Source organism: Danio rerio, chromosome 11 (assembly GCF_049306965.1).
Source record: "Danio rerio strain Tuebingen ecotype United States chromosome 11, GRCz12tu, whole genome shotgun sequence".
Taxonomy (NCBI): Eukaryota; Metazoa; Chordata; class Actinopteri; order Cypriniformes; family Danionidae; genus Danio; species Danio rerio.
The window spans coordinates 26556414-26582430 of NC_133186.1; the positions used below are offsets into that span (position 1 = coordinate 26556414).

Sequence of the window (26017 nt, forward strand, 5' to 3'; positions counted from 1 at the left end):
AATTGCTATTTCATTGATTATGCTACAATATTAAACAAAATTAAAATTAAGTATCTGATATCCCTACATTTTGTATGTGAAGTTTCAGCTCAAAAGACCAACCCAGGCTCATTCTGAAAACATACCCCTATATACATTTCTATAGAGCGCCAAAGTCGTCACAGGGGTTATGTTTTTTTTTTTTTTTGCAGTTTTGTTTTTCACGAATGCACCAGAGCCCTTTGAGTATTTTAGACCTCAAAATACTCTCGCGAGTGCCATTCGCACCATCTGTCTGACTGCCTGATCAATCGAATGACCTACCCTCCTCCTTCCCTAAACCCAACCAATACTGTTTTCAAAAGCACCGACTGACCCGCCCACTCATTTCCCTAAACCCAACCGACAGTTTTCAAAAGCAACCGAGAAAAGTCCTCGCCTGATTTTTCAGATTTTACCACATTCTCACCCAGTTATTTACTTGTTTTTTTTTTTGGGGGGGGGGGGGGGGGGGGGGCTTTTGTTTATGTCTTTCCTGCTTTCTAGAACCATTCTTCGCAACTCCTCTCTGCTTCCGTCACTACTGGACAAACTGGTAACAATGGGAAAGCCATCCATACGAAGGTATTCGGTCAGCTGGTAAGCGCAAAAAGGAACAACGTCATACCGCCCCGTAGCGTTTGTTTTAAAGACGAAATGCAGCCATACGTATTTTTGGCTATATAATTTGTCATCCCCAGAATTGTTTATAGGGATATGTTTTCAAAATGAGCCTATGTTGCAAAATATCCCACAATAAATATTTTATAACTCTTTGAAACTGCCCCTTTTAGACTTTGAAATTGTGCTGTTTTGGTGACTGCCGCTTTAAATTCAAATGAAATGATATTGAGAAACACCAGTGCATCAGCATAGTAGCAGATTCAAAAACAAATTCTGTGTACAACAGTAAATAAACTTTAACTGATTTAGAACAAGCAGACGGTGAGGTAATGATGACTTAGTTTCCTTTTTTGATGTGAATCTCTTATGTTACCCAAAAGTGTCTCACCTTTAATTACCATTGAGAAGTTGCCATCTTTAAAAGCCGTTTTGGACATGCTAATACGTCCCTGGTTGTAGCCATTGTAGATTCGTTGATCTCCAGCAGAAAACATGTCTACAACCCTTTCCATGGCATGATCTGGTCCACTTCGAAGTAAATCCCAGTGCACGACCCGCTGACGGTCTTTTAGCCTGTCTTGTGTCCACACCATGCGCTGACTATGACACTGCAGTACCGCCTGAGAGCCCTGAGGGGCACTGATATTGTACATGGCCACCACCACACCACTGCCATCACTCTGACCTAGTGCTGAGACACAGAGAACCAGTTTTCCTGACATAGATTAAGTCTAATCAGAGAAAAACACTGTCATATGTGATTACACAAAGTAAACAGAGCAGGGCTGCTGCTATAAAGCATATGTTGCATCAAACACCAAACAGTACACTACTGTTCAAAGATTAGTGCAAAGATTTTAAAAGAAAGTAGTATTATGTAATATAACAAACATGTAAATGGTTTCATTTAAAATCTATTTTATACTAGGGATGAAAAATCTGTTTTCACCAATCTTCAATCTGGTGTCAAAAGTTTTTTTTTAGAAAATACAACAATATGAAAATCTAGTGCTAAGGAAACATTTCTTTCACTGTTAGGGGGGGGGGTGGGGGTTGGGGGGGGGGGCTGGGTGCTTGTAAAAGTTGTGAAATATATTGAAGATGTACTTAACTGTTCAGTTCTGGAATGCGGAGAAAGATTGCAGAAAGAGGAAGTATGTTTGAGTGCAACAGCCAATGGACTGCAGAATGACTGATACTGTAAGTGACATTATACCAAAACTCCACCTGTTAATATCTGTTGTGTATATATGTTGGAGTCAGGGAAATGTAAGTTAGTTGCGAATTTCCTGAATGTAATTCTTGTATTGCATTGGGGTAACATAACCCAGAGCTCTATTCTCAAATTATTAAGCATTTATTAAATTACTAATATTTTTGACATTGAAGAAAACTCTCTCCAACACGCATGGAATTGGCTAGATATTCCAACAAAACATATCTGTTAATTAAGAGCTGTGAGAATGTGTATTTTAACAAAACAAAAAATATTATGATCTTTATTTTTAGCTTCAACAAGGTTTCATGCTAATTTTTTTTAACTGCAGTTTAACAATGTGACTTTTACTGACATATCTCCAGATTTACAGATCATATACATTTTGGTATGAAAAAAGGGGCAAGGAGATTACAATTTTGTGTTTTGAGTGATTTTTTAGGTATGTCTGTAAAATAACAACATACAACCATTCAAAAAGTTTAAAGTCAGAATGAAATAAACAAATCCCTTTTTTTATCTTAGAGGATATAAAGTTAATAAATGTTTTATCTGAAAACAGTAACGTATTTAAACGTCAGGGAGAATATCTGTCAAGTGTGACTGGAATGCACAGCGTCATTAATAAAGGGGCATGGTCAGAGATAACAATAGCACAATACTCACAAAAACTAAACAGAGGCATGAGATTTTTATCTAGAAAAAAGTAGTCCATGCAGGAATATGTCTGATGGACAGATGAGAAAAAGGAATAGCTTTCACACCGGATTACGAAATTGCCAAATATCCAATAACCCATATGTGTCTATAAATGTTTTAATGGCCTCAGCTGACTTGTACAAGGGAGTAGTTTCAATAGAACTACGATCTAAGGATGACAATACACAATTCATATATCCTCCTAATATCAAAGTGTGCAAAGGGATTCTTCAAGGCGAAGATAACTGAAGTGAGAAACTCTAGTGTAAAGATACAAGATGTGCAGCACCTGAAACTACTGATACTGGAAGCCTGTGCTGGCATTTCTCCTGCAGTGTTGCTATCAGTGTGTGAAGAGTGGGAGAAGAGGGTTGCATTGACAATCCAACACAATGGGCAGCACATTGAACACATTTTACAAGTGGTCAGAAACTTGTAAAAACTCATGAAAGAATAAAGCTATGTTAAAACCAAGCACACCATTGTTGTTCTTGTGAAATTTCCAATACGTTTGATGTGTCAAATGACCCTCTTCCTATTGAAAAAACAAAAGTTGGATCCAGGATGGCCGACTTCAAAATGGCCACCATGGTCACCACCCATCTTGAGAAGTTTGCACCCTCACATATACTAATGTGCCACAAACAGGACGTTAATATCATATTATGTATAATGTTCCCATTTTATTAAGGTGTCTCTATATAAATGGCTCATCTGTTTATCAAGTTCACAGTATACTTAGTTTTTTTTAACTCAAATGGTTTGTAGCAATTGGTTTCCTCAAACGGTTTGAGTTGCCTTAACTTATTGGGTTTTACAGTACTTGGTTGGTTTGAGTTCTCTTTAATTATTAGGCTTTACTGTGCTTAAATTGCTTCATTTACTCAAATGAATTAAGTTCACAGTATTTTTGAACTTACATGGTTCAAACGGTTTGAGTTACCTTAACGTTTTAGGTTTTACAGTGTACTAATCCTCTATACAGCAGTATTTTTTTTATTATAACATTAGTTTAGGAAATAAGCAATCACTTACCAGGGCTGAAGAGAAATGAAGTCAAAACTGTAAAATATAAAAAACAGAGAGTTAGAATAATATTAAGAATAAATACACAGGCCACTTCATAAATTTCATCACAGGTGCACCCCATTTATCACAGTGTTTCCAGAAATCACTGTACGGACTCTCTGAACAATCAACAGACACTTCAACAATAATGCTAATCTGACAGATTGTATGTTTTATATCAAATTTAAAACTATCCACAAATGATTTCTGAGCATAAGAAAACACTAGGCATAATACAGGAAAAAAACCTGGTAAAACTCAAAGCCATCTGTGCAGGTTTCCCTATTTATATAGCAGTTCTTTGTCAACAAACATTCTGTGGAACATTGCAGTATTTTCCATCTGTAAACCTTATAACCTTATATTTACAGATTTTTTTATGAGTCTGTAACCCCCATGCCTCTTTATGTCTACAAAATGAGTCGAAAACACTCGCAGCAAGTCAACTACTATTTTGTAAACTCTGGTAAGACGTAGAAAATAAATATTTAACTAGACATTACCCAAGTCCAAATTATTCTCAGCCACTGAAATGTTTGTCAAGGTGAAATTCAAATCAACCTTAAAGGGACAGTTCGGCAAAAATAAAATATATCATTCATAAGCTATCTGATATATTCATGAATCAACAATTAAAGGTCAACTAATTGATTGTTTTTGATGATTAATCAGCTGTGATATCATATTCTGCAGTAATGTTGTCATTATAATAATTACAATAACAAATAATTAACTAGATGCTACATTTGTTAAGAATGAACAGTGTGTTTTCAGTCAATGTGAAAAGCATGCTAACTTAAATCTGATCCAAATGTTGAATTTAAATATTGTTACCATTTATTGAATCTATTTTATATCCAGTCATGCATTTGTTACCCAGTAAAGTTGCATGTCTAAAGGTAGTGGTTTGTAGCAATCCAAAACATAAAACAGAAAAACTATATTTTGTAAATTCCTTTTCTTTTTTTTCCTGATTATATAATATATATATATATATATATATATATATATATATATATATTTTGATTATATAATCAGGAAGTGTTATAAAATAGAAGCTAATAAAGCGTGTAATTACAATTGTGACCACAACAAAGAATAATAAATGTTGTAGAAATATTTTACATGGATTGTTCGATCATTTTTCCAACATTTACTTGCATTTGTTAATATTTATGATAATTTTAAAATTTGATAAAATCCACTATTTGTACATTTCTAACTATGTATGATTTGTGAAGACAGCTGTATTTTTTCATCAGATTTGTTAAATAAAGTTCTATCTGATTGATTCAGCGATTTATTTAATTATTCATTCGCAGAAACAGCTCATCCGAATGTAAAAAAAAAAAAGACTCACAAAAGTCTTTTCATCTTCGGGACACTTGGAAGAGAGTGCACAAGTTGTGATTTCATTTATAGTGTTGCTTGAGGGGCATTTTAGAGCTTAACTGCATAAATTCTTATTAGTTCATCTTATAATAATAAATAAATAAATAATTTATTTTGCATTTAATAAAGGCAAGAAATCAACAAATTAGTGAATAAAAATGACAGAAAAAACTTTTTTGAACTTTTGACTTTCTGAATTTTATGACTAAGGGAGTGGTTGGATGGAAAATCCCAGATTGTCTTGTATTAGAAGAGTCTGGGACAACAACCTCTGGCTTAGTCATAATAAAGCTATATACCAATCTTTTCAGCTCTTTTACAAAAACGGAAAAAGCATCACTGCACTCAACAACTGATCTTTGGGATGCAAAATTTATAAGAAAACGAAAAATAAAAGATCTCACTTGTATCTTAAATTTAAATAAAGTTAATAAATAACACATTTCTATAATATATATCAATAACAATATCAATTTATAGTTTAAAGTCTTGTTTAATTTACTTTTGATAGAAACTCTCAAGATTTTCAACCACATTTAATAACAGATCTTTCAAAGTTTCTCCAAAAGTGTGTTTATTCAGAGCAGCTTCTCCTTTAAGTAAATGTCCATGAGTCTGTGTCATATAGTACAACACACACTCACACACAAACAGACAGTCAGACAGGCATTTTAACGTTTCACATTCACATCCATATATTTCATAAAGATTTAAACCATAATACTTTTTTGCACAGCTGTCTTTAACAGATGTGACTACCATTCAGATGACTTAACCACTGGAACAGTAACCATTCACTGTCTGTACAATTATTTCCCAAGAGGCCATTCTTCTAAACCAACAGCCCAGTATTTAATGCTTTTTCAGACATTTAAGCTGCACAGCAGTGCATCTTTTCTACATATATGATGCTGTACAGTATGTCATAATGATTTTCCGTGAGAGAGATGAGTGGAAATGCTTTTGTGAACGACCAGCAAACCCTGAGGCGGGCTGGCAGTAATAAGGATGTGTTAGAAGCCAGAAAAACCACAAACATCAGGGTGAAAAGCAGAGAAGGAGGGAGAGGGAGAGGGTCAAGGGTTTGGAATCTGCTGAGGAAGCACTTTCAAATGCTAGGACTTGTCTGTGTGCTCATATACACTGATTTCATTCACATCCAAATAGTCATATTCACACTAATGTGCTGAGGGCAAAGCTACACCTGCACACGACACTGTGAACCTACAGCTTATATTCATTTCTCTGTCTTTCTCATGTTACGTTCATCACTCAAATTAAAGGGACAGTTCACAAATTGAATGCTCCCTTTACAGATACTTCCACACCCGCATGGCCTTATTTCAAACTTTTTTCTATAAATTAATTCAGAACTTGAAAATGTTAATATGAAAATGTAATCTAAAATGTCATTAATGTTGGTAGAGTGAGTAGGAACAAAGATTGAAATGCATTTTATTATAATTCAGTTTCTCGTTCCTCATGAAATATACTGTAGCTACATTTTCTGTAACTCTGAAGTCCCGGCTCAGAGGTTTTAAAGGAACTGAAAGTAATTTAATAAGGAGCTTTCATAAATAGTTCTGGACCTGAAATTAGCTAGTGTTCTCATTTTCTGCCCATAGTACTCAGAGAAGTGTTATAGCAGTTTTGGATCTTTCCTGTTTTTGTACAGTATATTATAATGTATATTTATGTATTAACTATGGATGCTCCGATCTATCAGCCACAGATCGGTATCGGCTGATAATCACATTTTATGACTCAATCGGTACTCGACCAATCTGGACACTCTCATGAACCAATCACAGGTGTTAGTTTACACACAGATGCTAGATGGAGAGCAAAATATTGGAATGTGTTCAGACATTTTTTCATATAGAAGTACTGAAAGTTTTTTACAATATTTCTAGTTCACTAAAACCTAACTAAAAAAAAAAATAATAAAAACTTTTAAATTATTATTTTTAACGTAGATATTTAATAATATAATTTTTTGTAATATACTTACTGCAATAAACAAATATTAATTTATAGGTGTGCATTTTAACTTCTTATGCATCAAATATGCGCTCAAACTTTTTCTTGATAGAGACATGTCGAATTCTTTTCCCCTTATTTGCAGTGTTTCTAAATTGCTTTGTCAGTTATTTTTCTTCACAATATTTTATTTGTTTTATGTATTATTTTCTGTAATGCTGCTTCTGATCATGACATGTCCACACTAAACGGTAATAAGAGACATGTTTAGGGGATTTTATGGAACACGCTTCATTTATTCTTTTAGGTAAATGAGATCACTAAATCATGGAAAATGTGCTTTATGCATTATAAAGCTTAAAGCATTATTCTGGATGGAAGAGAGGAAATTGGTAACCTCTGTTGCTTGATATACATGGCGCTAGGGCTGTAATAAAAGTCGTCATTTAGAACTTATAATTGATTTCTCTACCGTGTGTGTAGTCACGTGACCCCACTCTGTTAATGCTGAATTATACTTATTATATTATGATTTATACTTATCATATTAATATGATATTATACTTCTGCCAAGGGCATGGAACAGTCTGGCACCGCCTTTGTATACCTGCTCATCCCTCAAAAAATGTATTTATACATCACAACAACACTTAGCACTAGCTTTGTGATTAGTCAGTTTGGTAGCGGTGGTGCAAAGAGCTGCGTTTTAGGCAATGTGTTTTACTTTCAGTTGTTCAATGTTGATGTTCAATAAAGAAATATAGAAATAGTGCGTGTTTACTTCAATTATTCAAAAATCAAGTTATCAACCCTACTTTCAAAAATCTTGTACTTGTGAGCATATGCACAAAACTTGTCAGTGAACTATGAGGGCAGAAACATAAAATAAATAAATAAATAAAATAATAGTTTTTTAATAGCAATTGAGTTGAAATGTTTAATTAATCAAGATTTAGATTTTAGGCCAAATCGCTCAGGCCTACATGGAGCACACGCAGCATTCTATTATTTATACACACTAGGTTACGGATTTGTGCCACACTTGTAAGTTTTGCTCTGAAAGAGGAGAGTTAAAATACGACGTCTCAGACGTTGAAGGTTTACTTTTTGTTTTATTTTGTAATTCGGGGAAGAGTTAAATTGGTTGATTAGTTGATTTTTGTTTCATTCTTTTCTTTTGTTTGGCACAGTCCCATTCCCTTTGTCCTCCTTAAGTCTGTTAAACTTGTATCTTGTTGCTCCTCATATATTATTAATGGCACCAATAATTACAACTGGCTAAATGTCGCACTTCGATCATTAAAAAGTAACGGAGGGGAGGTTTTGATTGTTACCGTGCACATGGCAAAAAAATCTCTTGAAGTTCAATTCTATTTTGCAGACCTGGATATTCAATAGTCTTTAATAGCCAAAGTGTGTACATAAGTCTCTTGTTGTCTTGACCTGTTTAATAAGCATAATCATTGTGTAATGGCATATTCAGCTCAAAATACAAAGAATAACAAAAATGGCTAGTGTGTTAATTTAATATAGTTAATTAAAAAGACTGGACCAGTTCAAACAAGGGTTAGTTTGCAATTAAGCATCTTATTGAAAAATAACTATAAAAGTGGCCATGTTGATAAACAAAAATGTAGTTAATCATAAGTCTTCAATATTAAATCAAATTGTGATGAGCTGTTGTTAAGTAACTATAAAGCTTTGTTTTAAATTAAACCTTAAGCCAAATGCAGTTTGTGTCACCCTGAGTCATTGCTGAGTTGTAAAGTGCAATTTTCTTGACTCATTCCATTTCCAGTGACCTCCAAAAGTATAAGCTTTGGCTCTTGATGAACTATCATTGGATTGCACACTTCAGCAAAATGAGAAAAACAAGAGTAGACCATCAAAAGCAAACATCTCACGCTCACAACCTGAATCCCCCTCAAAACAACATAAAAGTCTTTGCCACATCTGGCAATGATTGCAAGGAATTTCAAAAAACTGTTTTTTATGCAGATTCTGGGGCTTGTGTTATGCAAACCTGTTTGTTTAAAGCAGAAATGTTTCTGTGGGTTACTTCAAAACAAAGGCATCAAAAGTCTTGGACACACAGGTATAAAAGTATCTACACCAGATGGTTTTGACTTTTGGGTCTGGGTCTCAGCAGTGCAAAATACAGATTGGAAAACCATTACATGACATTATAAAACGTTTAAACGAAAGAAAATATTCACAAACATGTACAATGACTCTCAAGAGGCATGCAAAGATATAAATCTTCAGGTGAGGGGGAATGACCTGACATATTTTTGTACAGTACAGTTTTATCAATCAAACACACACTTTGCTGTGTATCAAGATTTCGTAAAAAAATAAATCTAGACAATGTTTATTAATTTTTCATTCTTCTACCAACTGTCAATGTTAAAAGAACTTCAAAAAGTGTAAATATCAACAAATACTTAAATGCAGGTAAATACTCACGTTGAGTCAAGAAAAGCGCTCGAGCGCACAATGGCACTGCCAAGTTCATCATGTCCGATATCCTTTCAGGTCAATCTCTAGTAGTGCTAAAAACTTCAAGTTTCAAGTCGATTTAGCAGGCTTTGTTCACCTGACAAACTTATCCCTCAAAAGAAGGCTTGCTCTTAGTCGACCAGCGACATCAGCAACTTTGACGGCGGAGGAGGCAGACTCGACTCTGCTGCTCTATTGACCCAGCTTCAGTATCCACACTCCCTCCGCCTGCTCGCCCCCCTTTAAACCCCAACAACAAACTCTTGAGCTGCACTGTCTTTGTTCACAGGTTCCCAGCAGATCATTAGGAATATAAAAAAAAAATGGCCGAACTCAAAACATAATAAGAGTGACTATTTCTTGGACTATTAATTGTCATGTTCATTTCTTGATTGAATAGGTCTATTTCAATTGGTCGATCAATATGAATCACTCATCAAATGTGAATCAATATGACTCATCTGTCTCTAGCAACGAAGAACGTTCACAGAACTTTGAAGAATGTTTTAGAAAAAAATCATTCTTAAATGTATGAACATTTGATGTATGAACAGTTTTTGTCATTAACAATATCTATCAGATCTCGTAGTCTTGTAGCCTTAGGTCCAATTTATTGATTCTCAAAATCATGATCAGCAATGCAGCGATTAGCAAGAAAGCAGCTTAATGCAAAAATAATCAGCGTAAATAATGTGATTAATAATTAGTTATAATATATGTGACCAAAATTACATAAAATACACATTAAAAGAAATGGTTTGTTAAATATGATATGCCATAACCTTCCATATTAGTTGTGGGTTGTTGGATTTGCTTCAGGATAGTAGGTTATTCAAGTTTTTTAATCCTGTGGCATAAGGCATAAGTGCCTATTTAAATTAATTTTGCATTAAAAAAGCATTTTGACTTGCATTTAGATTTTGAAGTGTCTACACCACTGTATCCAATTACCCACATTTCAGCTCTCAACAATTTGTGTGCATGACTACAGTAATTATATAATTATTTCCATTTATTCATAATTATTTCTAAATAATTATTTCTAAAACAAACATACACTTTCAACATTACTTAAACTGGGGCTAGCTTAAAAAATATGCCTTTGTATTAAAAAATGTCCATATTGGTATCTTAAAACAGTATTTTAGTAGCCTACCAAAAGGGCACACATTCGTCACTATAAGCTTTTGCAGCTATATTTCGGAGTGTAGATTACAAATTTATGTATTTTTTTATTTATTCATTTATTTTAACTTCTGATAAAAAATATAAAATATAGTAATTTTCCCCACATTTACACCACACTATTGTAAGAAAATATCAGCAGTTTTAGCATCACCTTTGCTTGACATGACAAAATCTAATAGTTATAAAATAAGCCTGATCCCAAGCAGGTTTGAGCTACCAGGCCTGTTGCTATGACAACAGCTCTTAGATTAATTTTGAAGAACAAAACTATTCTGGACCATGTGAATTGTCAAATCATCAATAACCAAATCCAGCTAAACGAGTAATCCATGTACGAAGAACGGACCCCAGTAAAAGAAAAAGACCAAAAACAAACTACTAAAGATGAAAGACAAATAAACGACCTTGGTACAAGTGTGAAAGGTCTATTGTACTCTGCTTTAAAAAAAAAAGAAAAAAAGAAAAAAGAATGTATTGACCATATTTGAGGAGAGGGTAGGCACACATATATATATATATATATATATATATATATATATATATATATATATATATATATATATATATATATATATATATATATATATATATATATATATAACCAATATTTTAGATGTGGCACAAAATTCTATTATTATTATTATTTTTTTTGATAGTGTATGACAGAGATGTATGAGGCCTAACGCCTGGTATTAATTACAGAAAGTGCCCATGGCTTTTTCATCAGAGTGTTGGTGGTGTGTTTACAGGCTTTGCTCACAGCATGTAATGAGCCAGAGTGCAGACTCAGCTCCCGCAATCAGCAATAAAACTCTAGGGGACAAACAATCAAAAACTCAAAGAAAAAATGGAGACGTGGGTTTTTTATGTTACTTAAAAGGTGAAAGCAAACTCGAAGATTCCTGATTCATGATTATTTTTGACACATTGACTGCACATGCCATAGACTTGTATTATTGACACATTAGATATTTATAACTGCATTTTTTTATGAATATTAAGAAAACTAAGTGCCTTAGTGGATTTGGCCTGGTCATTTTTGGGTTTACATAAATATGATAATGAGGGGGGGAAAAGAATCCACTACTACACATTTTTCCATCAGCTGAGTAAACAACAAAGGGCAAGTTTAAAAAGTAGATCTTTTCTGCCACCTTCTGGTTAAGGGAATATCGCCGTTGTAGCTCAACAGTTAACAGGTATGATACTGTGATATTTCTATATTTCCATGAAAACCCATGTTGCACAACTATTAAAAATGCTATTAAAATGAGAAAAGTACATAAACAATTAAGACTATAAATTTGTTGAAAATGTACAATATCAAATATCAAAACAATATTATTAAAATGTGATTTATCTAAACAGACCAAATGCAGATAGAGCAACAACAGTTTATTGTTGTTATGAAGACTTCATCAGTTAAATTGTTGACTATTTGACATTTAGGCTTGACATTTAATACTGTCAAGTATACATTTAAAATCTTGTCTCGATGCAAATTAAGTTAACTCAATGGTTTCTACAATTTAAAGTTGATTGAACATAAAACAATTAAGCCAGTGGTCGCGATTCCTGGAGGGCCGCAGCTCTGCATAGATTAGCTCCAACCATCTCCAACTCACACCTGCTTAACAGTCTATAGTCTTGAACAGCTTGATTAGTTGGATCAGCTGTGTTTGATTAGGGTTGGAGCTGCGGCCCTCCAGGGATCGAGTTTGAGACTTATGAATTCTTTTCATAGGTCTCCTCTGAACTGAACTTAAACACTAAAAACTGAACTACCCTGATTCAGTTACTATGACCATTTATGTGAAGCTGCTTTGGCACAATCGACATTGTAAAAGCGCTATAAAAATATAGCTCAATTGTATTAAATTGAATTGAATTAAGCTGTCCCCAAAAACCAACAACTGTGTTGTTTTAGCTCATTTTAAATAAGTAGTTTGAACAAGCAGCATAAATATTTTTTGAATGAACTGTCAAATTAAAATGAATCTCACCAAATGTTATTTTCTGCTTTTAACAAATCATAATGTTTATGGTGATATTTTAAAATATACAGTAAAAAAGTATCCTTCTCTGAAAAGAGTCCTTCTCTGAAATTGTAATTCTGTTTAAAATATTTCCAAAGCGCTGTTTAACATTGAGAACATTTTTAGACAGTTTTAATACTATAATTTCTAATAATTTATTTATTCTTTCTTTGCCATGATGACAGTGCATGCAATTTTCTAGTTTTTTTTTTTTTTCAAGATAGAAGCATTCGGCTAAAAGTGCCATTTAAAGGTTGTTTTATTATGCAAGTTAGGTTAGTTTGGCAAGGTTTTGGACAACAGTGTTTTGCTCTGTAGCCAATCGAGACAAAAATATTAGCCTATTATGTTGATCATGTTGCACAACTCTTAGTCCAAGCTCTTGTCATTTCACGAGCTCGACTACTGCAATGGTCCTCTAGCTGGACTTCCACCTTGGACCCTTAAGCCTCTATAGATGATCCAGAACGCTGCAGCTTGTCTGGTCTTCAATGAGCCCAAGAGAGCCTATGTAACTCCTTGTGTGTTCTTAATCTTTTTGCATCGGTTAACAGCCGAGGGTCGTATCGAGTTCAAATCATTGATATTTAGTTACAGTAATGGTTCCCAGAGTGGGGGTCGGAACAACAATAGTAGTTAATAGCAACATTGTAAACATGTTAATTTAAACATAAAAAAGCAACATGCAAATAAAAAGCCATCAGCCTTTAGATTTTTTGTGACCGCTGCATGGGGTGATTCCGTTATAATAAAGACAAAGAATGGTGTCATTATGGCATTAGATTAAACTTTCTGACACCTTTACGACACTCAAGTACATTAAAAATAAATACAGGCCACAAGTGAATACTGAGTATGATCTCCATGTGGTGTTCTCAAAAATTAAAAGATAAATAGACTTGGGCCTATTGGTATGTGTGTGCCGTTGTGTGACAGGTTTAAATATTTAACTTCAGAGAACGTTGGAGGTTGCGAGTTGCTGGAATTGTTATTTTGGGGGTTGCGGGCTTAAAAGTTTGGGAACTCCTGGTTTACAGAACAGCCACTGGCACTGCACCCTCTTTAGTTCACCTAAAGGTCTACAACCTCTCCTCCTCCTCACCACACGACAAACCTGAATGGAGTGTGCCTAACACAGGTGAGTGGGCTTGACAAACCACTTGTAGAAAACACATTCCCTCATCTCTCTCACACTTTAACCAACACATGTACCAGTTTTGCACATTTGCACCAGACACGTTCTTACAAAACATACACTCTGCATTTATAAAGTTTAACCAAGTCCAGTTATAAAGTCTAACCAAATAAGAGCTCAGCTATGGATGCGTTCCACTCCACTTTTAGGCCACATTCCAATACAACTTTTTTGCCCTTTACTCGCTGACTTGCCTTGGATGTCTCATTCCTTTGGATGTACATCATTGATTACGTAGCACAAGTGTCCACTACTGACAAAACATCTTAATGGGGTTTGAATAGTTGGAACACACTTCAAATTAGCATTAGGATTACCCTGAGTTCCCTCTGAAAAATCCCTAATGGCATTTTCCACTTCATCAAGTAAATGAGGGAAGCTTAATATTGACCAAGAGAGTAAGTCAGTTTCATATGTTCACTCCAGCATCTATATGTGCCAGAATGAAATGCAAATGTGATGTCACAACAGTGTAGTTCCCAAGAGCTTAAGGGTTTAAGGCATTCCATTTAAACCCATTCTGATATTCTTCCAGTAGTGGACACTACTGGATATAACGTAATCAATGATGTGCATCTGAGGGAACAAGACTGATGGAAGTTAGTGACTGGAACGCAGCCTTTGTAAAGTTTTCATAAATGAAACAGTATTTAACTGTAATATGAACTGAATTTTATCATAGGACAGTTATGCAGTATGTTTCTGTATGTTAAAGTGGCATTGTAAAAAAATAAGATGTTCAATACTGTAAATACATATACAGCAAGATAAACAGTGCTGTACATGTAAATACAGTATTTGTGCTGGGATTTACAGTAAGTTACTGACGGACGGCTGCACTACAAACTACACAGTTGGAAATTTTCATAAATCACATAGTATTTAACTGTAATATGAATCGAATTTTACTGCAGGAGATTTATGATGTTACTGTATTTTAAAGTGTCATTGTGAAAATTACTGCATATTTTACAGTAAAAACATACACTACAGTAAATACATATACAGCAAAATAAATGGTGCTGTACATACAGTATTTTTGCAGCGATTTACAGTAAGTTACTGGCGGACACCTGCACTACAAACTACACAGTTAACAATTTTCATAAATCACACAGCATGTAACTGTAATATGATCTGAATTTTACTGTAGGACATTTATGAAGTATGTTACTGTATATTAAAGTGGCATTGTGAAAATCACTGCATATTTTACAGTAAAGACGTTCAATACTGTAAATACATATACAGCTAGATAAACAGTGCTGTACATTTAAATACAGAATTTTGGCTATGATTAATTTACAGTAAGTAACTGGCAGATGGCTGAGCTACAAACTACACAGTTAGAAATTTTCATAAATCACCCAGTATCTAACAGTAATATGAATTAAATTTGACTGTAGGAAATTTATGAAGTATGTTACTGCATTTTAAAGTGTCATTGTGAAAATTACTGCATATTTTACAGTAAAGACATGCAATGCTGTAAACACATATCCAGCTAGATAAACAGTGCAGTACATGTAAACACAGTATTTTTGCTGTGACCTACTGTAAGTTACTGGCAGACGGCTGCACTACTAACTACAGTTAACAATTTTCATAAATCACACAGTATTTAACTGTATTATGAATTGAATTTTATCATAGGACAGTAATGCAGTATGTTACTGTATTTTAAAGTGTCATTGTGAACTACTGCATATTTTCCAGTAAAGACATACAATACTGTAAATACAGCAAGTTAAATGGTGCTATACATGTAAATACAGTATTTTTGCTGTGATTTACAGTAAGTTACTGGCGGATGGCTGCACTACAAACTACACAGTTAACAATTTTTTATAAATCCTGCAGTATCTAACAGTAATATGAATTGAATTTTCCTGTGGTACATTTATGTTACTGTATATTAAAGCGGCATTGTAAAAATTACTGTATATTTTTACAGTAAAGATATACAATACTGTAAATACAGCAAGATAAATGGTTTTGTACATGTAAATTAAAGTTATTGGCAGACGGCTGCACTACAAACTACAGGTTACAACTGTCATAAATTGCACAGTATTTAGCTGTAATATGAACTGAATTTTACTGTCGGATTTTTATGAAGTATGTTACTGTATTTTAAAATTACTGCATATTTTACATTTTGCGTATATTTTACAGTAAAGATATACAATTCTGGTGCTGTAAATACAGTATTTCTGCTGTGATTAATTTACAGTAATTTATTGTAGATTCAACAAGAAAACACTAACAGTGTAGAAATGTTGTTTTCTAAAGTAAAGATCACAGAACGTAACCCAAAAAAGAAACATCATGCATTATGTAAATTTATTGTTAGTGTACATGTGAATGCTTTAACAGAAATGTCAGAACATTATAAACCCAAGCACTCAGACTTGTAAATAAACAAAGAGACACATTTTAACAGTGGCATTTGAAGCATTTTATTTGAAGTTTGTGTGTTATCTCTGTTTCTTTTCTTTCGTTTAGAAGCACTGTGCAAATTTGTCACCTGTAAATATTGACGCTACATACTGTATGTAAACTAATAAATTGCGAGGGTAAGACTTGGATTCAGCCCTTATTTTGATGTCAAAAGACAAAATCAGAGACAGTGCCACCCATTCAAATAGCAAAAAGAGACCTATAACAATCAAAAGGCATCAACAAATAGGATATATTCTATAAAACAAAGCAGGTTCAATAAATATCATATTTACAGAACACTGAAAAAAAAATACAACAACAAAATGCATGCAGGTAGATTATTGTGGCGTTTCAAGCAAAAGTAGTCCACAGTTGTTCTTAAAATAAAATAAAAAAATCACTAATGTGATTCTTTACAACCTAAAAGAGTCAAGCTATTTCAGGTGTTCGAGAGGCTACATCATCTAGCATTGAAATAAGAAAGCCCTTAGGACAAATGAAATGACAATTCAGAGTGCTTTTAGAGATTATATTCTTATACTTATTTTTTTCTGTCCCTTTAATTCTGCAAAAGCCCTGACTGGTGCATCGTTAAATAAAAACTGATTGACTCGAGTCTTATTTATTCTTTGTCAGACAGGCATTATACAAAATGTACGTCTCTGTATGTACAGTATGACTCTTCCGCTTTATATAGTCTAAATTAAATTAGTGATTAATGCTCATGGCTTTTGACTGGGAGTTCCTCCATGTTCTCCCGGTTTATATGTTAGAGTCACTGAGTTGAACGTCTTCTTGAAGAAAGTCTTGGACCAAAGACCTGGTTTGAGTCGCACCAATAGACCAGCTAATGGCATCCGCTTCATTCATTAAAACACTAAACTTCCCTAGAGAGAGGAAAAAGAAGGATAGGGTTAATAAAAGCCATTATTAATTATATACGACATGTGATGTTGACTTTTACATAATTTCAAGGCAAAAGCATAATTATTGTACAGGTAATAAACACAACAATAAATAATATTTATTTATGTAAAGTGCTATTTTTTTTACATTTTAATAGTAAAAAAATGCATTTTATACATCAAAAGTCATGGCCAGTTAATTTATATAATCCCTCTAAAACAATCACCATAAAAAAACATATTTTAATCTAGATTAGTAGTATATTTGTCACAACAAATTTAAACAAATGTACATTTTATTTTTTTTTATTGTAATTTCTTTAGGTTTAAACTAATGGTTTTATTTTTTTTATTTGATAAAATTTCTTAAATTAAAGCAAATGTTTATTTTGATTTGATTATTTATTTTATTTTATTGTAATTTCTTTAAGTTTAACCAAATGGTTTTATTTTGATTTGATTGTTTTTTCCATTTAATTGAATAAGTAAATTTTATTTTTCACAATGTTTTTAAGTTAAACAAAGGCTATGTCCAAACTAATACATTTTAATTTAAAAATGCATATTTTTCTCTGTTTTGGCTTTACATCCACACTAAGATGGTATTTTTAGGAAACAAAAACAGATATTGTTAAAACACAATGCAAAGTAAATAAATTTGAAAATACCAAGTTAAATGGTGCTGTACATGTAAATATAGTATTTTTGCTGTGATTTACAGTAAGTTACTGGCGGATGGCTGCACTACAAACTACACAGTTAACAATTTTTTATAAATCATGCAGTATTTAACAGTAATATGAACAGTAATTTTCATGTTGCTGTGTGGACTCATGTGACCAATTCAGCTAACATAGTGGATGACGTTGTAAAGCAGATATTTTGAATGCTATCAGTTTTGAAAGCTTTATTAAAGATATATGTCACTTTGTACATGGTCCATATTGCCTCTCTTCAAAGGACACATAACATTTATTTGGAGCTATTGTTCATTGGTGGAAGCAGACGATAGTTGCAACATTGAGTTCCTTCCCAAAAAAGTAAAATTTAAAAACTAATTGCGTTACTTAGTTACTTTTTATGGCAAGTAATGTATTACATTACTTTTGAGTTACTTTTGATTACCTGGCTGAGGCTTGATCTCTTTCAGACCTAGTTTTTTCTTTCTCTTTTAATAGGAGGAGCACTGCAAATAACAATGCACTGTATAACCTACACCTCCATTTACCTTTAAAAAAACATCAACATTTTTTAGGATAATGTTATCTAAGAACTTCCTGACCCCAGATTTATACAGTTGAAGTCAGAATTATTAGCCCTTCTGAATTAGAAAGCTTGTTTTCTGTTTAATTTCGGTTTAACGGAGAGATTTCTTCAACACATTTCTAAACATAATAGTTTTAATAACTTATCTCTAACTGATTTATTTTCTCTTTGCCTTGATGACAGTAAATAATATTCGACTAGATATTTGTTTAAGACACTTCTATACAACCTAAAGTGACATTTAAAGGCTTAACTAGGTTAATTAGGTTAACTACACAGGTTAGAGTAATTAGGCAAGTTATTGTATAACGATGGTTTGTTTTGTAGACAATCCATATAAGCTAAAGTATAGCTTAAAGGGGCTAATAACTTTGTCCATAAAATTAAAAAATTAAAAACTGCTTTTATTCTAGCTGAAATAAAACAAGAAGACCAGAAGAAAAAATATTATCAGACATACTGTGAAAATGTCCTTGCTCTGTTAAACATTATTTGGGAAATATTTAAAAAAGAAGAAAGAAATTCAGAAAATATCTTTATATTTACATATTATTGAAAGTTTAAAGCAATGTGTTTGCTACTTTCTGTACTATTTCTCTACAGTAAAATCACTGTGCTTTGAGACGATCTTTTTTTTTCTTTTCTTTGATGCCTTTAAAATTGTGAACATATGCATTCGATGACTGTGTGAAATTATTGTGACTACTTTCATTTTAATTCAGCAATTTATTTTTAAAAAGCTCATAATTAAACTAAAAAGTAACTCACATTACTTTAAAAAAAAAATCTAGTATTATTACTTATTTTTTTTAAACATAATGTGTTACTTTAGTTACTTGACTCAAATAGTAATATTATTACGTAACTCACGTTACTTGTAATGCGTTACCCCCAACACTGGCCATGAGCATGTGCAGTACTGAATATGTTTTCAGTCGTTATAGTGTAGATGACAGAAATAATTGAAAACTATATTGCTGAAATAGAGCGGATTAGTGTAGACAAAGCTTAAATGTTTTTGTTTTTTTATTTATTTTTTATTTTTTTTCATTGATTTATAAATTCATTCAATCAATCAATCAATAAATACATTTATTACTTTTTAAAAGTTACTTAAGGTTGATAAAGTGTTTTGGAAATTCTAGTGGTAAAGGCCATACAAAATTTCCTCTACATAGCTAACTGAAATTTTTGTGACAGGGTTTCATGATTCCACTCACATATTTAGCCTTATTTCAAAACAACAAATCAATCACTCACTCAATCAGAGAACAATCTGAGCCCTTCCATAGGTAAAAATAGACACAATACATGGAAAAATACCCAGTGCTCAGTATTCTTCTCTCTGAAGGTGGCGTTTTCTTCTAACTCTGGGCGGAGGCTGAGATTATTAGATAAAAGACACACGGGACAAATGCACTGGATGCTGAAATGCCACAGACGGCTAGACAATGGGGTTTGCCTATCCTGAAATTACTGCGTTTCAACCTATTAAAAGCTACAGAATAACAGATAAGCACATTGTGTACTAATGGGCCGATGGCTAGTGACACGAGAAACATTAACCCCAAAAAAAAAATTGTCATCATTCACTCACTTGCTGTAAACCTTTTGAGTTTCTTTTCTCTGTTGAACACAAAAGAAAATATTTTGAAGTATGTTGGAAACTGGTAGCAACTGACTTTCATAGTCATTTTTTTATACTATGGATGAGAATGGCTACCATTTTACATAAATCTTCAAAATAACCGATTTTGTGTTCAACTAAAGGAAGAAACTCATAATGTTTTGGAAGCAGCAGAGTAAATCTGAGTAAATAAGAAAATCTTGGTTTTTGAGTGAACTATGACTTTAACATGGAGAGAGACAAGCTCAACAAACATGTCTAGACAATGAGGGAGAGCTTTTTTTTTTAGCAATGTGCAGGAACAGTCTGTCAGTAAGCTATTAGTGATTTTTTGGGGTGAGCTTATTCTATTGTCTGGCATCTGTTTATGACAATGGCCAAAGCTTCATGTGCAGTTAATAAGGACAGAGTAAGCAGAATTTAACAGTAAATTTCTTGTGAACACATAATATTAATATGACTAATACATAAGACTAATATTTGTTCTATAAATGAACACTTTCATGATGATTCAAATTTAAAATCGTCGTGTCCAGAAACAATAGCAAAATTAACACATTCAAAACTATTTTCATACATGATTTTATTATTATTTTAAAATAATAAATTATTATAATAATGTAAAAATGTATTTTAAATATTTTAGATGTTTAGATATATTTATCTGATTTTGACCATTTGTATTTACAGATTATTTTCATCAAAAATAACTATATTATTTAGTATGTTATTCACACACACACACACACACACACACACACACACACACACACACACACACACACACACACACACACTTATATATATACATACACAGTTGAAGTCAGAATTATTAACCCCCCTGTGATTTTTTTTTTTGTTTTCTTTTTTAAATATTTTCGAAATGATGTTTAACCAAGCAAATAAATTATCAAAGTATGTATGATAATATTTTTTCTTCTGAAGAAAGTCTTATTTGTTTTATTTCAGCTAGAAAATAAGCAGTTTTAAATTTTTTTATTAAGGTAAAAAAAAATGATGAGCCCCTTTAAGCAAAGATACATATATACATTCATACATACATACATAAATAAATAATTAAACCGGAAACATGGTGTGCGGGACCTGAAACCGGTAATCACCTAGGAATCAATGGATGGTTTCCACTGGTTTTAAATTGTTACTATTCTTTAAAACATTTTCTATTAGGTTCAGCACAAAAAAGAAACCCATAAAGTTCTTGAACCAACAGAGAGTAAAAAGTGAATAAATGTTGATTTTTGAACATTGAACATTTTACTTAAACCCATACCTAATACTGTAAATCCAGTATATGCAGAATAAAACGTTTTTCCCAACCCATGCGCCCATTAGAAACATGTGCCCATGGCTACCTTTTTGAGAATCAACAAATGTGTACCATGTGACAACGTTTGCTTGCAGCTTTTGTTTTCACAAATCCAAAAGAGGTCACCTTGTGCACTTTTGACAATTTAAAATGTTACTGTGGCTAGTTTTCTCATATGTGGCATTTGTCATAAAGCCGTCAAAGGCTGGTGTGCATATTATTGCAAATATCAACGTCTTTCTCACCAGATCTGTGTGGATCAGGGAGAGGTCAATCCAGCCTCTCTCCATTCTCTGAGACTTTACACTGGTTGTGGAAATGAAGATTGACCCAAAACTAATAATCAAATTTTTGTTGAAAATTCTGAAATGTTCAACCGGCGTAGTAAGCTTTGCCGGGAAAAATAATAACAATATGAGCAAGCTAAATAAATTTTACTCTTTACAACAGTCTACTATAAATGTCGTTTTCACACAAACTTTAAAGATGTGACATATGAAGTGCATCGGCATACTTACGAGGCAGTCAGTGTTGAATTGAGCACCATGGTGGCTCGTATCTTGTGCAGCTGCGCCACCGTCAGCTTCTTATGCTGCTGATGAGTCTGCTGGACCACCACCAAATCCTTCTTTTCCTCCATTCCACCAGGGGGCGCTGTCTCAGCATCAGAACCCTCAGAATCTGCCTGTCCATTGGGGCAGCTGAGAGTCCTCTGCACCTGCCTGGCCTCCGCTCTCTGAAGAGTGTTGCTGAGTTTGCTGGACAGTGTTTTGGCATCCTCGAGGAGCTCGTCCTCGTCCGTTTGGAATACCTCGTTGCTGTGAGACTTTTGTTTGGCGAGGTGCGTCAAACTTTTGCTGATGTTGTTTTTCCCTGTACGGTGAAGAAGAAGAGGGTCGGTCAGGCATTGAAGGAGGTCATCTTCTGAACGGGACCTGAGAGTAAAGTGCTGCAGGTAATCTGGACGGGGTTGAACAGGAGAACGGCGCCGCAAAGTTTGCGAACGACAACCAGCAACAACCTGAGCCATCCCAGAAAAATCATTCCTCCGGTTGAGCTCCTCACTGTTTGTATCTAAAATGTAAGACTCGTTTACAGTAATCTGAGAGCCATTCCAGGTTATTGAATCATCCCCATCATCGTCATCATCTTCATCATCCTCGAAAGCTTCTTCTTCTTCTCCAGCATCGGTTTCCTCTCCTTCACTCTGGCAGACGCCTCCCTTTAGGTCGAGCTCTGTGATCATAGACTGTGGTGAGAGAGTCCCATACGCACTGTCAATTGAGAGCGAGCGACTTTCTGGATCTAAATCTGTAACGATTAAATCCCCCAGAGCTTGTAGAGTTTTGCTGTCGCTGGTGGAGAAGGAGTCATCAGACAGCAGCGAGTTTCTCATGGATGCTGTTTGAACAGTTGAGCCGACTACTTCATCTACTTCATCCAAGGCAGCAACAGAAAGAGTTTCAGTGGAGCCGTCAGAGTGACTCGGTGAAAGAGAGAGGCTTTGGGAAAAGAAAATTAGACAACACTTTAGTTTGAGTAACAATTATATTTACAAATATATTTATACAACAGTTCTGTCTGGTTATTGAAGCTGATTGGCTGATAGCCATGCTATATTTTGCCAGTAACATCACACAATGGCCTCTTCACCCTTCACTGTGTATTACTCCGCCCACATACAGACAGCAACAAGCAGAGACGCTACAGTTTGACAAATATTACTGTTGTTATACAACAAAATGTACTTTTGAGGCTTTTTTGTCGAGAATATAGTTGTTTAGATATCAACTGTGCAGTTTATTCATAAGAATAGTGCCTATTGTAAAATATTTACAATTTCTGAGAGGGCTCGTCGGAGGCTAAAGACGGTTGACGTTGTCTAACCACAAGATGGCGTCGGGACCGCATAATAAGCCCTTGCTTAGTGTGTTTTCTTGAAAAACGGAAGCATCACGCTTAAGGTGGACCAGATCGAGTCAATAAAAGCTCTAAATAAGAAGCTGGATTCAGCTTCGTTCCTCCTTATCGCAAACACAACAGCAGTCTGGTAAGTTAGTGATTGCTCTGTTTATTTTCTAGGTTAATTATTGTGATATTGTAACGGTCACTTAATGTTTGATATGCATTGTGTATAAATATCCCCTTTAAGAGGACTATTCCTGTGGTTGTTTTACCTTTGAGATGTAAGCACGCATGTATGGGAGCTCTGAGGAAAAGTGCGATGGTCACTCTACCACTGTATCATTCTTTTATTTCAATAATGTAACATTTTATTTTGCGACGGATATTTGAGTGTATTTTTCTTTTCCTTTTGCCTACTCATTGTCGTTGGCTGGCATGTATGTAGTCTACAGCACTTGGGAAAAACGCATAAAGGCCAATATGAAGAGCGAAATAGTCTCCTTTTTTTATTCCATAAAGTCTCCGAGTAAACGCTGGGACACCTGGCACCCGTCACATAACCGACGGCAACAGAAAAATACAGTAGACTGTAATAAACTGTAGGAAGAAATCTCTGTAGACAGATGGCACATGTCACATTCAGCCTTATAATCTTAAAATGTGAGCAAAATTCACACACCAGAAGCGCCGCTTTACATTACGCTATAGAGAATCATTCAAACACTAGCTTTAAAGTGACGTTGGTGAATTAGTAACGGCTTCTGCTGTTCTGACGTGCAGATGTGAATGAATGGCGGAAGAAAGTAGTTCCTAATACAAAAGGGATTTAGTCTGTCTGTGATTATCTTTTTTATATACAATATTGTGCCGTCCAACTGTTGTATAAATGCAATATCACACTCGTAGAAGTGTGATATGGCTGTATATTAGCACTGGTGGGGCGCTAACCTATGCCTATTTATTTATATGTCTTTTATACAATATATTTATTAATGATTTGCATGTTACATATTTTAGATATTTTAAATATTATAACTAGAAAGCTTGATGCTAATTCATTATATATGAACACATTATATATATATATATATATATATATATATATATATATATATATATATATATATATATATATATATATATATAAAGAATAATCATTAAACTATACTTATTTATTTTGTTTTACATAAATATTTATTTTTAAATATTAATTATATTATACGTTTTCTAAAATAAGAACGTATTCTGTTTTACAGTGTATATTTTAACATATATCATTATAATATTAAATATATATTAGTAGTGTTTTCATATTTTTTATATTTTCTCTGCTTCTGGATATTTATGATTATTTATTTATTTCATTGATTTTATAATATTTTACTGCTTTTCTACAGTTATAATCAGTACATGTTTTTTTATTAGTTACATAACATAATCCTTTATGAACAGTGGCCGATTTAGGCATATGTAATATGGGCGATCGCCCAGGGCTACCTCTTGCTTAGTGTCTCTCTGTGGTGTATGGATGGAGAGCTGGAGGTGGACATGCTGCTCTCTGTCTCATCTTCATCTTTTTCATCGCTCTCATCTCTCTGCGTCTCTGAGCGAAGTCTCTGAAGCTGATTCTGCATGACAAAATCCTTCAGATTAAAACCAACAAATAACCCCATTGGTTTAAAAGGAGTAATCAAAGGTGATCGACGTGTTACCTGTGCGTTGTAGATGGCCTCAATCCAGCTGCGACCCTGAGCACCACTGTTGGCCTGAAAGCAGTACGAGGCCACAGCACAGCCAAACTCATTGAGGTAGATAAGGAGGAAGCTTCCTGGGTCTTTCAGTTCCCGGCACACAACGTTATGGATGACAAGAGGCTGCCGGATCACCTTCACTTTCTCCACACGCTTCACCGGCTTGGTGATCAACAGAACGTCAGTGAACAGGAAACAGTACACATCCATCTGTCGGAAGCAGGAGGTAATGGAGAGAAGAGAGAGGCTTTTAGACAACTATGTGCTAGTTAAAAATATATTACTTACTAAAGTGCACTCAGAAACGCTGGCTTCTGTTTCAGTCCTTTTTTAAAAGGCTCAAAAAGTGGATTTTTTTTTATTTGAAATTTATTTTTTTATTTATTTATTTAGTTTTTTAAACTTTACTCGTATTGGTATGCATATATACAGTATATTTATATATTTTTGTTACACTAAAAAATAAATATACATGCAGAACAAAAATTATTTTCAACTTTTTATTAATAATGTGACTTTTATTGACAATGTGACCGATAAAAGTCAGGGGACATTACCTATAGGCTACAGATAAATTGACAAACATCAACCATAACAGCAGTAACAACAACAACAACATAAAGTAATATGCGCTCCATATGATAAACTAAATTAAACTAAATAAGAAATCAATCTTTTTTTTTTTTTTTGATAAAAGAGGTGTCACTTTAAGAATGCACAGATCTATAAATGCTCATTTAAGAGAAAATTAGCTGTGTTTAAAATAAAACACTCAGGACGGACATGTTTATATATTATTATTAAGTGTATTTGTCTGTTTGAACGTTTAAAGCCTTTAAAAATATATACTTTAATTGCTCAGTTTTTTTCTCTCACCAA

General features: G+C 33.8%; 2 protein-coding genes across 15 annotated transcripts in view; both read right to left on the reverse strand.

Annotated features, from left to right (window-relative positions):
• Positions 1-9676, reverse strand: part of mxra8a (matrix-remodelling associated 8a) — a 28816-nt gene extending 19140 nt beyond the window's left edge. For 2 of the 5 annotated variants that reach the window (XR_012386831.1, XM_068224192.2), the window contains exons 1-3: positions 9464-9676; positions 3593-3619; positions 1031-1333 (exon numbers count right to left, since the gene is read on the reverse strand). Coding sequence is in view for 4 of the 5 variants with exons in the window: in XM_068224192.2 (XP_068080293.2) it covers positions 1031-1333; positions 3593-3619; positions 9464-9515 (382 nt within the window). In the remaining variant the exon portion in view is untranslated. 5 annotated transcript variants of the gene reach the window in all.
• Positions 9677-16349: 6673 nt separating this feature from the next.
• The window catches only part of plekhg5a (pleckstrin homology domain containing, family G (with RhoGef domain) member 5a), a 74225-nt gene continuing 64557 nt past the window's right edge, over positions 16350-26017 (reverse strand). For all 10 annotated transcript variants that reach the window (XM_073916728.1, XM_009306046.5, XM_021479837.3 and 7 more), the window contains 4 exons: positions 25100-25348; positions 24885-25015; positions 22001-22984; positions 16350-17244 (listed from right to left, as the gene is read on the reverse strand). In XM_073916728.1, coding sequence (XP_073772829.1) covers positions 17235-17244; positions 22001-22984; positions 24885-25015; positions 25100-25348 — 1374 coding nt within the window. In that variant the 3' untranslated portion in view covers positions 16350-17234. The remainder of the gene's footprint in view (positions 17245-22000; positions 22985-24884; positions 25016-25099; positions 25349-26017) is intronic.